Source organism: Galeopterus variegatus, unplaced genomic scaffold (assembly GCF_000696425.1).
Source record: "Galeopterus variegatus unplaced genomic scaffold, G_variegatus-3.0.2 Scaffold16, whole genome shotgun sequence".
In the NCBI taxonomy this organism is placed as follows: Eukaryota; Metazoa; Chordata; class Mammalia; order Dermoptera; family Cynocephalidae; genus Galeopterus; species Galeopterus variegatus.
This window is the reverse complement of record NW_007726127.1, coordinates 284,124-300,116: the sequence shown is the minus strand read 5'-3', so window position 1 is coordinate 300,116 and position 15,993 is coordinate 284,124. Positions and strand designations below refer to the sequence as shown.

At 33.3% G+C, this 15,993-nt stretch overlaps 1 protein-coding gene across 1 annotated transcript in view; it reads right to left on the bottom strand.

Annotated features, from left to right (window-relative positions):
- Positions 1-15,993, bottom strand: part of STXBP3 (syntaxin binding protein 3) — a 70,164-nt gene that overhangs the window by 27,794 nt on the left and 26,377 nt on the right. Inside the window, exons 5-10 of the mRNA XM_008566774.1 lie at positions 14,910-14,959; positions 14,132-14,213; positions 9,803-9,879; positions 6,325-6,403; positions 4,801-4,901; positions 674-828 (exon numbers count right to left, since the gene is read on the bottom strand). Coding sequence (XP_008564996.1) covers positions 674-828; positions 4,801-4,901; positions 6,325-6,403; positions 9,803-9,879; positions 14,132-14,213; positions 14,910-14,959 — 544 coding nt within the window. The remainder of the gene's footprint in view (positions 1-673; positions 829-4,800; positions 4,902-6,324; positions 6,404-9,802; positions 9,880-14,131; positions 14,214-14,909; positions 14,960-15,993) is intronic.

Below are 15,993 nucleotides of genomic sequence, written 5' to 3'. Positions count from 1 at the left end.
AGAAGTCAGATAGCAGTTATCTCTGGGGAGGAAAGAGGGGGAAGACTACGAGAGACCATGAGGAGGCCTCTGAGATGCTGTTAATATTCTATTTTTGATCTTGGTGGGGCTAGATGGATATGTTCATTTTGGAAAGAATTATCAAGCCATATATATATATAATATGTGTACCTTACAGTAAATTATTTTAAGGAAGAAATAAACAAAGGTATGTAGTACTAAAGTTAAACTTTATTGCTTTACAAAAAAAAAAAAACCCAAAGTTTATTTAGAATAGCCACTGGGATTAGATACTATATATACTTAGACACTATAATAGGTATCCAAAGAATATGGCCATTTAAATTTTGTGGAAATTTAATAATAAAACATTAAACGTAGGACTGTGTTCTCTACATAATAACAAAGATATTTCCTCTAAGCTTTCCTTGAACTGATGAAAAACTGTTTATAAATCATACCAATTTTAAGCTCTGAAATTCAATAAAGGAGGCTATTAGTTAATCTGAAATTTAAACTTTAAATTTTAAATCTCCTATATGTAGAACATGATAACTGTGTAAGGAAAATAAATTAAATAAAATACTACACAAAAGTACAAAGACATTACTTACCTCTACACTGGTCAGCAAATAGAAAGCACAACATGTACAGACACTATTGAGAGTCTTACCTTTTATATCTTACTCCAGGATTTTCATCCAAGGCAGCACATACTGTAACTATCTGCTCCGCCATTGCTTCCATAACAGCATCTTTTCCATTTGCATTACCAGGGTGTGGACTGTAACAGTAATAGAATGCATCTGGTACATCAAGAGTATACACCTAAGTTAAGGCAAAAAAAGTCACACTGTCAATCTGGAGACTTCATTTAAAAAATATGCCAAGAAAAATGCAGCTATCATTTGGGACATTAAAAAGAAAATACTTGCACTAATCATTCTGTTTCCTGTAATAACTGTGTCTTTACCTTAATCAAATCTCATTTTCTTTGTCATCTTGATTTCATCTTTTATTTCTTTTCTCACTCTCCTTTCCTGCTTAGTCTACCTCTCTCCTTCAATTCTTGTTTCATATACTGATTGTACTGTTTGCTTTTCACTACCTGTGCAACAGATGAAGGAATCTGAGGTAGTCAAACTAAATAAAAATCTAACACCTGGCACAAAGAAATACAGCAAAGCCAAAATTGGCCTATATATCAGACATACATTAAAAATCATAACCCATTAGAGAATAACCTAAGATTTCCTATAGTTGATATATATCTTCAATTCTTTTCTTTTTTATATCTTTAATTCTTTAGCTTACACTCTTTATGTCCTTAAAATAATACTTCCCCAAAAGACATGGCATTGTGCCCAGACATAATATGTCTTTCCATATGTACAATGAAACCTCACAGATACCTTCATTACAAAGTATTTCCTATGTGCAAATAACTGGATTAAAGGCTATTATTGTGTTATATGAAGGATACAAAAGCAGCAGCTCCCTAATTGGTCTTGAGAGTTCCCCACTAAATTAAGTTTTTGTTTTGTTTGTTTCTAACAATGGTAGTAATCCCTTTTAGTCCAGGAGAATGTACTGGGTAGACAAGTAGGAAAGTAATAAACGTTACAGGTTAAATAATTGTATTAGTTCGTTTTTGTTGCTATAACAGAATACCTGGAACTGGGTGATTTATGAAGAAAAACAACATTTATTGCTTACAGTTTCTGAGGCTGGGAAGTCCAAAATCCATCTGGTGGTGGCGACAGTGACCCAGGGGTCTCACATTGCAATATGGTGGAAGCAGAGAGAGAGCAGAGAGACTCTCCTCTTCTTTTAAATCCCTCAGAACCACACCCCTGAGCACTATTTTTAATCCATTTACTACTGCAGGGTCCTACAATCCAACCACCTCCCCAAGGCTCCACCCTTCAATTACCATAATATGATTTCCCACTGTCTTAACGGTCACAGTGGGGGCTAAGTTTCTAATACATAAAACTTGGTGGACACAATTCAAGCTTCAGTGAGTTTTGGGGGGACATAATTCAATCCACTGCAATAATGAATTATGAATGTACTTCCATTTTCTTTCATACATACTCATTTCTCTAAACATAACCCATTACCAACAGCGGCAGCCTGAATGTGGGCTAAGATTTGGCTGTGGACAATCCACTTACCTCTGTTCTACTCAAAGGGTAGGTTGCTGTATTAATTGCCAATAATCACTCTTTACCTGAATCGTGGCTATCTCATATACTATCCTACTGTATACATAATAATTGTTCAAAATATTTACTGCCTCTCCCTGCAAGCCTTCTCCCTCTGGGAGTATACTTCCCACCCACTAATGTCAGGCTTAGGTATGGTCACTTGAATGTGAGTAGAAGAGATACATGCCACTTCCAAGCAGAAGCTTTAAAAGCCACTGTGTAGTTCCCTCATTTTCTCTTTTCCCTCTATGTCCCAGACTACCATTCAGCCTCAGGCCCAGAATGTAGAGGATGTATAGCAAAGCCCCAGCCAAACCACAATGAACAATAATATGAATGGGAAATAAACCCTTGTTGTTGTAATGCACTGAGATTTGGGGGGGTTCTTAACACAGTTTAAATTAATCTAAGCCATTTAATACTTCAATGTACCAAACAGGATTTGGTGCCTGGTTCTCACTCTATACTCACCATTTCTTCCCTTTTCCTCCTCCTCCTACTCCTCCCCACTTTCCATTACCACCATTAAAACTACCTTTAGATTACTACCACATGCTTTCTTCATCTTTATGATCCATAATCAACTCCTTAAATATTCCCTCTCCCCATCTTCTATCTATTCTTCATGCTATTCCAAAGCTACCTCGGATGTAATAATGCTACAGTCATCTTGGATCATGAGGGCCATGCCTTGAAGAATAGGCCTCTGACAATTTTGTAGAGCCAGCACACCAGCCCTATATAGCTTATTTCCTAACTTCTTTTATATTAGCAAAAAATTAATTTCAATGCTGTTTAAGGCACTGAAAGTTTAGATTTCTCTGTTATATTCAGTTGAACCTAATCCTAATACTGTTTTTGAAGATGTGTAATGCTTTGTATCTCTTTTACACTATTCAAGTGACAACAGGCATCTTGATCATCTTTTCAGAGCAGACTGCTTTGCATGTAGCAGACAATGCCCACCGAACATCATCTTGATAAATGCTCATACAGGCCTTTGCTCATAGCTCAGAGCACTTGTATTTCATTTACATCTTCACTTAAAAATAAAAATCCAAAATATTTTCACTAACCTCTCCAAAACAGATAAATTTATTAACTAAGCCCTCTTAGTAAAGTAAAAAGAAAAAACTTTGTAGAAGAAAAACACAGACAGGACCTTAAATAATCACATTTCACAAAGACTGGTAAGCAAACGCTTCTGGAGAGATTTCTCTATACATGCAAAGACAAATTATATACATCAGCCATCAAATTAGTCAGCAATCTACACAAATCCTTCCTTCAAATACAGCAATTACAGAATTTTAATGAAGTCTGGGGTGAAAACTATATTTATCTTCTGTGAAGCAACACACTCAGGAAATCTTTGTAACATTTATCACACTACTGCTTAAATCCCACGTAATTTTAGGAAGCCCATTTTCGCACTACACTAAACTTACATATCACATTAAAGTCTAATGGAAACTTTTGGAAAACAGTTTAACGTTAAGCAGATACCTTAAAATTTTATAATTTAGATTATAATCTTTGTCAAAAACAGCAATAGCTTAAAAGAGAAATCTCTTATCTAGGACCTTTCTAACCCTTAAGATATTGACCTCATAGTTCCACATAACAGTAAACTAACTACAGCCCATGTATCCCTTAACAATAGGGATATGCTCTGAGAAATGCGTCACTGGGCGATTTCGTTGTGAGATCACAGAGTGTACTTACAAAAACCTACATGGTATAGCCTACTACGTACCCACCCTATTTGCTCCACCCACCACCATATATGCAGTCCACCCTTGATCTAAACATTGCTATGTAGCACATGACTATATTTCAGTTCTATGAAATGCTAGAATCTAAACACAGAGAACACAGCACAACAAACATGAACAATTCACTAGCTGTGCGATGTGGGGCAGTTTACTTAACCTCTTTGATTTCCTGATCTTTAAAATGAAGATAGAAGTACCATCTATTCATAGGGCTATTGGGAGGATTAATTGAAAAATTTATGAAAAGCAGCACTCAGGGAAGTATCTGACACACAGAGAGTATTATGTGTAAGTACTTGCTATTATCATCATAACTATTATTTGAGGCCTCATTAACTGTTCAAAGGCAAAACAAACAAATCAACAAAACCTTTCATTTCATAAATTAAAATAAATGATAATTTATATAATATTTATAAAAAGTTTACTGAAAAACATTTGTTTTAATATCACAAATGGTGGCAGAAGCTACATGAAATATTTGTTTTTTCTGAGTCATCTAACAAAGACTGTGCTTAAAAAAATCTCTTGATTTTATGATCTAGTAGTGCCAAAATTTAACATACACAGGACTTGGCACATGTGAAACTTAAGCCCGACTTTTCAATATTAATGGTCTTATTCCAACTTATTGCTCACGTTTCTCCCTTCATTATTGGGAATATTTATTTGTGGATTAGGTTTGAAATTTACACTCTCTCTCTCTATATATATAAAACATGTTTTAGAATACATTTTATTAACAAACAAGCTTATAAAACCAAATTTGAAAATCCACCATAAACTAAAATTTAAAATAAAAATAGAAAGTATACCTGAGATTCATGCGGGATGAAGGAAATATTTATTTCTTTACATCTTCTTATTGACTTGGAGCAAGAAGCCTTAATTTTGTTAAAGAGATTATCAGGGCAAACTGAGAGAAAAAAAAAAATTAAGGCACATAACCCCATTTAAATCTTTACTGCTTTTGAATAATCATTCTAACATCAAAGAATATTTATATATATATCTAGATATCTATAGATATAGACATATATATAATAACTGGCTTTCGCAAAGCAATTTACTATGAGGACAGAGAAAATATATAAATATTGTTCTTCACTATACAGAACAAATATATTCTAGTCAAAATTCTGTAACAGAAATTCAATTTTCCCCATTCATATCCCACCATAATCTCAGATACATGGGTACTTCAAAAAGTTTGTGGAAAAATAGAATTAAAAGATAATCTGAATCTCTCTATGAACTTTTTGAAGTACCCTCCTATACTTTCTTAGAGATCTGCTAACACAGCAAACTATAATTGTTAGGAAGGAAAATCATGTCCAAATTCATGATTTAATAAAACGAAGCACTTACAGAAATTTACACTACTTTTCCAAATCTGTCCCTAAGTGATTTACACTACAACCATACCCCAACAAATTGTTAATTTTTCCTTGAATTACAGGAACATTTCTAATGCCAAGAAATTCTAAGACTCTAAACTAGTAAGTCTGACAAATTAGAATCTGTGTTTTTCCCCTTTCACCTAAGTGTTCCATTAGATCTAAGTTGGAATACCAACCTTTGGCTCCTAGTGTCTTTTAGCATAATATTCTTTAGCTTCAAGAATCGTGAAGTTAGAAGAGGCTTCACATTCATTAAATTTTATCAGTTCTATTAAACATGAAGTTCTACATAATAAGGTACTTAAATGACAAATATGACATTTTTTAAAATGTCAACTACTACAAGGCACAAGATAAATAAAAATATACAGGAAAAATAATATATTATTTAAAGTGAGACTTAACTTAGATAAAAGATCTTTTTATTTTGAAGTATAATTATATAACACACAAAACTGAATTGTATGTGTCTCTGGAATTCTCTGTGACTCTTTAGTTTATCTGCTTTATATTTGAACATATGGCATAGTAAGAGAAATGTGATAGATTATCTACCTTAATATTTGCCAGATGATTGTTTTCTTTAGTACCTTCCCAAAGGGTCTTATTTTTTTATATAATATAATCAAATCCCCAATTAAAACTGTGATTAAAAATAATTATTCCTGGCCCCAGCATAGAATTTGAGTGACGGTCCTCTCCACCAACCCTCCACCCCAACTGTGTTTTGAAACTAGTTGAAAATTGTTTCTTTTAATTTTCTAACATCTTAACATGAGTTAGGGTAGAAATACTCTTACATTTTTAGATTTTTTTTCTAGCCTAATTACAATAAATAATAAAACATAAAATCATTAGCACTGGAATAATATTATAAAAAGTAGATTATTTAAAAATAGGATTTTAAGCAATGAAGCAATCACTTTTTAAGACACTTACAGTCAGTGAAGTATATATATGCTGCTTTGTATTTGTTCTCTGATTTACTTGCAAAATCACGTAAGAAACAATCTACAGACTTAAAAAAAAGGTTAGATGTCAATACATATTTTATTAAATACTAATTTAAATATGCTAGCTTTTGAAATAACTAAGATTACTTTATTTCGATGATAAAGTAAAACTCTCATTGGCTAAAAGTCTAACTTATAAACTGACTTTTTAAGATGCTATGTTCTTTAGCCAGTGATAGCTAGTAAGGTAATATACAGTATGATAATAAGCAGTAAGATAATAAATATGAGTAGAGTACTGTTATTGGCAATGAAGAGGTCTAGGAGAGCTGAAGCAACACAGAAGACAAGAGGTAACAGATGAAGTAACTGAGAGGTCAACATACTGGAAGTATTATCTACCTGGATAATGAAACTACCGAGACATATAACTGGAGAAGTGTTGAAGAGAGTGACAGTGATCTAGGAGCTAAAATTGTCAAGGGATTAGAATGAAAGACCCACAGCTTGGTAGATGACTGCAGGGAGGAGGAATGACAGGGAATATAGTCTGGTAGTATATATCTCAATGTGGTAGTTTTAGGAAAAAAGGTTTAAAAATCATCTGGATACAGAAATGAAGAACAAAGAACTTATTTATTCTCTCTTTCACCTGTTCCTTTTTCTCCTTCTGGAACTTCTAGAACTATATTTCTGTTACATCCCATGAATCTATTACGAGTCTCCTATCTTTTCCCCCATGATTTCCACAGTTTCTTCTTTTCTTTTTTTTTTTTTTTTTCCTTTTTGTCTTTTTTTGTGTCTGGCAACGGATAGCAACCCTCAGTGTCGCGCCCGTACCGGACCGGGACCGGCAACGGGATCGCAACCCTCGGTGTTGCTCCCACACCTCGCTCAGCCAGTGAGCGGGAACCGGTCTGTATGTGGGATCCGAACCCTCGGCGGGAGCACCACCGCACTCTCAACCGGCGCACTGTAGCAGTGCGCCACCCGGCCGGCCCTTCTTTTCTTTTCTTTTTTTTTTTTTGCTTTGACATATTCCATTTTGATTTTCTGTGCTGCTAATTCAAATTTCAGTAGCAATTATCTTCTAAGTGAGAAATCACACTTTTTAGCTACAGAAAGTTTTGTGTGCTGTACTAGACTCTCCTTACGTGAACTATTTTTCTGTTCAAGTTGTTATCCTTCAAGCAACTGTTTTTGCTAGTATATGTTTTCTTCATTTACTGAACTACTTCTCTGTGGCAGCTAGACCCACTTAGCTGAGTGGCTGCTTTTCTTTGTCAGTTCACTTGAGGCTTAGGTTTAGTTGCTGGAATATCCTAAATAGAGGTAGTTTCATAGTGAAGGAAGGCAAAGAGGTTTCTCCTTCCAAAACCGCCAAACCAAAGTGGACAAACCACCAAGGCCTTTCTGAGACATCCAATTGACCTTTCCTCTGGTGTTCACAGATCTCTTACAGCAAACTCTTCTTGAAATCTGTGGTTTTATGAGCCTTGCCTGGGAACTTTTTTTTTTTTCCGTTAAATTTTTATTTTGTCAATATACAATGTATTTGATTATTATGGCCCATCACCGACACCTCCCTCCCTCCTCCCTCTCTCCCCTCCCACCCAAGAATGTCCTTTCCGTTTGCTTGTTTTAACAACTTCAAAAAAGTATAGTTGTTATATCTTCTTCACCCCCCACCCCGGTTTTTTTTGTGTGTGTATGTGGGTGAATTAATTTGTTTATTTTTAGCTCCCACCAATGAGTGAGAACATGTGGAATTTCTTTTTTTGCCTGGGAACTTTGATGTTGGTCTCCAGGTATTTGCCCAGGTCATGAGGAAGCAAGTCTCACATCAGGTTTCTTCACCAGTGCTCCTATGGACCCCAAGTCCTAACCTGCAACCAGAGGTCTGTAGGACCCAGCAGGCCACTGTTTCAGGACAGGAAGACAAACTGGAGTTGGTTGTGGGAGATAAGGGAGTCACATTCAGGTAGCCTCTTCTCCAAATCCTTTGTTCCTATACTGAATTTTGAACCCTGCTGTTAATTAACTTTAAAAATGAACATTTACATAGGTCATTAAAAATTCCTAGAAACCCTATTTCAATGGCCATATAGTCTTTCATACTACTATTTATTAATGCCAAGAATTTAATTAGATTTATGGCTAAAAACTGAATTTGACCATTTATTTGATTATTTCCTTATGATAAACTCCAAAATATAGAACATTTTTTTAAGGTTCTTGATAAATGGTAAATTATTTTCCAAAAAGTCTGTATCTATCTACACTCCCATTAGCAGTATATGGTAGTTTGTGCTCCATTACCCACAAATAGCTAGAATGTGATATACATGTATTGCATATTTATATATATACCTCACATATATATATATATATATATATATATATATATATATATTTTAAGTCCATCTGCCAATTTGCTAGGTGCAAAATGGTGCTTTTAACTTGCATTTTTTCCAATCATAAATTTTAACTTATGGAATTATATCACAGATAAAATATAAAATGCCATTAAAACCCACTCTTCGCACCAGCAGTCAATATATAAAGACTAATGAATATCTGTTTTTTTTCCTACTGTGTGACAGAGTTAGAAGTGAAATGAAATTGGGATTGCCAAATTAACATACTAGGTGGGAATAAGTGAAAAGTGTTGGAAAAACGCATTCTCAGATCTAAGGGAATAAGGGAATCTGATATTTTATTTGGCTCTAAAAGTGTGGTTTAAAGTTTGAGTTAAACCATACAATCATTATAAACTGAAGAAATTCCTTAGACATTAGAAATATGGATGTACAGGCTGACCAGTTAGTTCACTTGGTTAGAGCATGGTGTTGGTAACACCATGGCCAAGTGTTTGGAACCATGTACCAGCCAGCCACAAAAAATAAGAAAATACTTAAAAAAAGAAAATATATATGTACATATATTCATCCACATGCACATATACATACATGTACACTACAGAGAAGTCACTAAGATAAATAAAGGATTAATTTGAGATTATTTCTTTTATCTACATTTCCATCCCCCCCCCCCCAAAAAGATTGTTCAAAATCTACTAACAACTGAATTATACTATGATAAGTAGACTGGAACAGCGGGAGAGATGAGCCTCAATTCTTTTCCATCCCCCCCCCCCCAAATTATGGTTCAATAGAACTGTACCAATAACAAATTATGCAAAAAATCTGTATAACTTCTATCATTTTATAATTAAATTCTGTTTTTGTATATGTACGAGAAAGGACTTTTCTTACTTATGCATTCTCAGTGGGAAGAGTGCAAATAAAACAATCTTCTAACAGCAAAAACTTTCCTAAGTTAACTAGTTTATGGCAATATTTTTTAAATAAAGGATATTTTATTATTTTGAATTTTCTATTAGCAAACCATGACAATGGTAAAAATATTGAAGAATCTACTTTTTAGAGATTTAAAATACTCACCTTTGATATTGGAGAAATAAAATAAAGAGCTTTCATTTGTCTGACAGGTTCACGATTCTTATAAATATTCTCCACAACTAATAAAAAAAAGGTCATTTTTTATAACCACATATTTACACACTTAAAACAATTTTTAAATAAATTTTGTTGTACTTTCCATTTATAATAATAAGAAAACACCTTTACATATACTGGGTTTAATATTTTCTTTGTCTTCATTTGATAAATTTTAAAAATACTGAAAATGTGTCTTCCCTGAAGCTAAACCATGGTCAGAGTTCCTTTCTCATCGTGAGAAAAAAAAGATAAAGCAGTTATTTCATAGTTAGGTAGGTCTACCAGTATAAGCAATCTACAGGTCTTGGAGAAACCAAGAAAGTGCATTAAAAATTAAAATATGCATCTTTTCAAAAATATATTACAATAATAGCAAATATAATGCCAGATTTACCAGTCTGATTACTTTACACAAATTATTTATTAAACCTCATAATAACCCCATAATATAAGCATTTTACAAATGAGGAAACTGAGGCTTAAAGGAGTTACTTACCCAATCACACAGAAAGTAGAACAGGCAGGCTTCCCACCTAGCTCTGTCTGACTCCAAAACCCAAGTTTTTGACTACTATAATATTCTTTAAATAAGTTGTCAATTAACTCTTACTCTTTTAAAAGCACACACTAATATTTATAAAGTATTTTTAACAATAAAATATCACTAGAATTTAGTTAATTATATTTTTCTTCTTAAAATTAAGAAGTCTATAAAATTATCTAGTGCAAAACAAAGTGAATATAAAACTAATAAACTTTAATTGTCAAATTAACTATTTAAAGCTGTGTGTGTGTGTGTGTGTGTGTATATATATATATATGTGTGTGTGTATATATATATATATATATATATATATATATATATATATGTGTGTGTGTATATATATATATATGTGTGTGTGTATATATATATATATGTGTGTGTGTATATATATATATATGTGTGTGTGTATATATATATATATGTGTGTGTGTATATATATATATATGTGTGTGTGTATATATATATATATGTGTGTGTGTATATATATATATATGTGTGTGTGTATATATATATATATGTGTGTGTGTATATATATATATATGTGTGTGTGTATATATATATATATGTGTGTGTGTATATATATATATATGTGTGTGTGTATATATATATATATATATATATATATATATATATATACATATTTTTTTTTAACTAATTTAAAGTATCCTTCTACACATCAGGAGAATCATCTTTCAAGACTCATGTTGGCAAAGGGTCTAGAAAGAATTAATGTTAATGTGATATGCAAGGGAGGCTACCTGTGGACTTCTCTTTTAAATATGGTGATTTCATTTTCTCATTCCTAAATTTATATTAGTAATGTGTAGGTTTATCATAGCTACTATTGGATAGGATATCAAATAAGATTTCCAAGGAAAAATTTAATTTTTTATCTTCATTCCCAACAATTATAATTTTACCCTTAAAAGATTAAGATTTAACATATGTTAATTTACTTACACTATGTAATGCTCAAAATGAAGTATCTTATGGTCATTTGTATACTATACATACTATTATGTTTGATGAATAATGTACATGTTAAAACCCTGTGAAAATATCATGTTATGATTTAGAACACAGACTTGGAAAATATTCTGAAATCTCTGGTTATCAATAGCAGAAAGTGCTTTTCCAATTCACTAAAAAGTGCATACCTATTAACTGATTAAAAAGAAAGAAAAGTCTTTAATAGTGACAAAGAAATAAGCTAATTCCTACTCTATTTTTTTAAAGGTTTTTACTTGACTTTATTCTCCACTGAAGTAGCAAATACTGAATAGCATTTTTCCCCTCAGCTATTTTTTTAAATTGTAAGACACTACTGAATATCTTTACAAATAACCTAAATGACAACAGGAAGTCTGACCACTGAACCTGCCAATGCCAAGTCTCATAGAGGGATTCTCAAGACAGCTAATGTAGAACTCAAAAGGCCTATGTTAGTTCAAGTTAGTAGATATGACTATGATTAAACCAGAGCAAACCTAAGTGATTCTGGAAGATATCAAAAACATTCTGCATCAGTATGCTCTATTATATACAGTCCTATGAAATCCTTCTTAAAAAAAAAAAAGCTTTCTGGGGCCAACCCCTTGGCTCACTCGGGAAAGTGCAGCGCTGGGAGCGCAGCGGCGCTCCCGCCACAGGTTCGGATCCTATAAAGGGATGGCCAGTGTGCTCACTGGCTGAGCCCGGTGCGGGCGACACCAAGCCAGGGGTTACCGGTCACACACACACACAAAAAAGCTTTCTGTGGTCAAATAACTTTAAAAAACTGAGTACCCTTTACCGCGGGGATCCACATATATGTTGGCACATAAAAGGCTCTGAAAAGTCCTAAGGAAACATGTTTAGCTTTGTTTAATACTGTTTCCCTAACTAATTGGAAACAGAATCCTCTCCTTGAAGAATATCCATCAACACTGAATACACAGTAAGAAACAATGGTCTACACACACACACAGAGATGAGGTCCTCTCTCTCCACAAAGCACACTCCAGAGTAACAGAAGAAGCATCTGCTTTACGATTATAGGGGAGGACTTGATCACACCTGTTTCAGTACTGGACAGCTCTTCTAGGCAACAAACCAACAGAGGAACGGTTAATCCATCAGATGAAAAGAACAAATCTATGGTTATTAGAGGAGGAGGGGAAACAGGAGACACTGGATAAGGGGCATAAAGAATAAGTATGATTTGTAATAATGAATACACTAATAAAAAATAAAAAAATGGTCTATAAAATGCAATAAATCCTCCTCATAGTGCATAATGGCTCTGTAGTTTCATAGTGTTTTCACACATTATCAAATGGTTCTCATCCTAGTTTCACATCAGAATGACCTCTGGCTCCTCTTACTGGCCAGCTGCCAAAAATAAAGACAAAAACAAAAAACAAAACAAAGAGAATGACCTCTGGGAACTTAAAAAACTTAAGTGACTTAAAATTTCACTTATCTAGTAGTAGAAAAACCAAGGCTTTAATCTTCTAATTTCTAGTTTACAACTTTATCCACTGAAGGTTATAAAGACCACAAATTGGATATATAATCAACAATAAAGATTATTTTATATATAAAAATCCAAACATAAATATTATATGGTCAGGCTTTTTTGAGAATACTAGGTGTACTTTTTCCTTTTTGTCTTTTTTCGTGACCGGTAACGGGATCGCAACCCTCGGTGTCGCGCCCGTACCGCGACCAGCAACGAGATCGCAACCCTTGGTGTCACGCCCGCACCGTGCTCAACCAGTGAGCGGACTGGTCTCTATATGGGATCCGAACCCTCGGCGGGAGCGCCGCGGTGCTCCCAAGCGCCGCACTCTACCGAGTGCACCACCGGGCCGGCCCCTAGGTGTACTTTTGAAACTTACAAGTTAAGAGTGACAGAAGGTACATATACTACATTAGGATCCAAAATAGAAAATAATTATATTTTACTTTGAGTCTCAGTTTCCTCATTACTAATGGGGGTATTTAATATCTGTTTTTATAAAATTATTATGAAGATCAAATGTAAAAAAATGAATTAGAAGATAATGTATTGAGGATAACATGATTATGTACGTAATAAGATATTGCTATTTTCCCCTAAAGGTAATACAGATTACTACCTCATTAACACAATCCTGCGTAGTTGAAAATAACTTCTTGTGATATCATTTTTTTCAGAATCTATAAGTATTTAAAATTTTCATACTACAACTGATTTAAACTTGTAATTATCTGATTTAAACTTATAATTATCTGACTTCTAGGTAATAAAGAGAAATTTACAAAGTCAGCATTATACATTTGTAAATATGTACAAAAGTTGATTTTATGACATAAATCCTAATATCTATTTAAAAGCAATACATGAAAATCACAATCATTAATCAAAACACTAAGGTAAACTTAGTACATTAATATACAGAACTGTTAAATATGTAAGAGTAAAAAGTTTAAAGAACAACCTTCAACAAGGCAATTAACTTAGTCTTGGTTAGCAGCACTTAATAATATGTCTCAGCTGAGGGGAAAGAAAAAACCTGACTTACAAAGGTTATTCTGAAGATTCACAGAGAAAAGAAGAATGTTACATCTAATTGTTATGGCTAGACTCATAAATAAATAAAACATAAGCTCCTCAGAAACACAATTCCTAACTAAAATTTCTTAATATTTCAAACCTTCCCAATCATAATGAAAAAGTTTTCATGATGAGAATTAGTAACACTTACCAGTTATACCTTCTTCTAGAAGATCTGTCATTTTGCAACATGATGCCAAAAGCTTAGTGGTAAACTCATCTAAAAGCATTATCTTAAAACAAATACAAATTAAGAAATAGTATAAGTATTTGATTGCCGAGAATTCACAAAAAGAAAAATTTTATCTATTAAGCCTTCTCAATCTTATAAACATTTTACAACATAAAATTAAAGTACCAGGATGGTAGGAAAATCATCTCAACTTGTTTTTTAACTTGCATGAGCTGGAGATTTATTTTCTCAATATATGAGGGTACTTCAAAAAGTCCATGGAAAAATAGAATTTTAAAAAAATATGAATTTTTCCATGAACTTTTTGAAGTACCCTAATATATATATATATATAGTATTATACATAAGTAAACAAAAAGAAATATTTCTATTTTGAAATAGAGAGCTTGTTCATTTAAAATGTATCTTATGTTTAACATTGAATTTTCTTAGAATTATAAATTGCCACTTGTAGAATAATAATTATTGTTCCAAGCACTGTTCTAAGCAATTGACATGGATTACTTCACTTAATATTTACAACTACCATATGAGATATTACCATTACCCATTTTATAGACAAGGAAATAGAGGCAGAAAGAGGTCAAGTAACTTGCCCAAGGAGCCACAGCTATTAAGTGGTGAAGTCAGGATTTGAAGGCAAGCAGTGTAGTTCCAGACCCTACTCTTACAGAAAGTTTCAAAAGGATGACATACTGATGTCCTCAATAAAAAGAGCAAAGTATGCAAATTCTACCTTCCATTCACCTTCTTTCTTGCAGTCATCAAACACTGTCGCTTTTATCTCTGTTATAAAAAAAAAAAGGAATTATTTAGGAATCTAAATCAACAGAAATATAACAGACTAACTACTCAAAATGTCCAAAATGAGGAAAAACTCAATTGAAAATTTGTTAAACTATATGAAGGGCCAGCCTGTGGCTCACTTGGGAGAGTGTGGTGCTGAGAACACCAAGGCCACGGGTTCGGATCCCTATATAGGGATAGCCGGTTGGCTTACTTGGGAAAGCATGGTGCTGACAACACCAAGTCAAGGGTTAAGATCCCCTTACCAGTCATCTTTAAAAAAAAAAAAAAAAAAAAAACTATATTAAAAAGCATATATATTTGTTAAACCCTAAGTAAAAAACACAGTTCTCTTCAATATCTAACCTACATGACACATTTAACCTGTAATATATTTTTAAAATTTGAGATAAGACTATTATAAAGGGGGCTAATATGAATATATTTATGTGTATGAACATATCTGGAAGATATTTCTAAAAGTATTATATAATTTGGTTTTTCCTACTCTGCTTAAATATCAAGTAAACAAGATGAAAACAAACAAAAAAAACCCCATACAAACATCCTTAACTAGCCCATGGCTAAATTACATTTGACAATCAAATCTGCATAAGCATTTTTCATCCTTATTTACTATATGAGGCTTTTAAACAATACGTATTAGAATACAAATATTCAGTCTTGATTTATAATCAATATTATTAATTTGCTTCTTGCAATGATTCTCAAAATCTAAATAGGGCCGGCCCAGTGGCGCACTGCTACAGTGCGCCGCTTGGGAGTGTGGCAGCGCTCCCGCCGAGGGTTCGGATCCCACATACAGACCGGTTCCCGCTCACTGGCTGAGCGAGGTGCGGGCGCAGCCTTTTTCCTTAAAGATTTATTCTGCCAAAATTTGAAAGCCTGAGGTTTTGAGATAAAAAAATAATTCATCTCAAAAAAAATTTTTAAGTAATCTTTTCTTCTCAAACACCTCAGAAAGAATATGACTTTTAATAGTTTGTAGACTTAAAATGGAGAAATGTTATTAA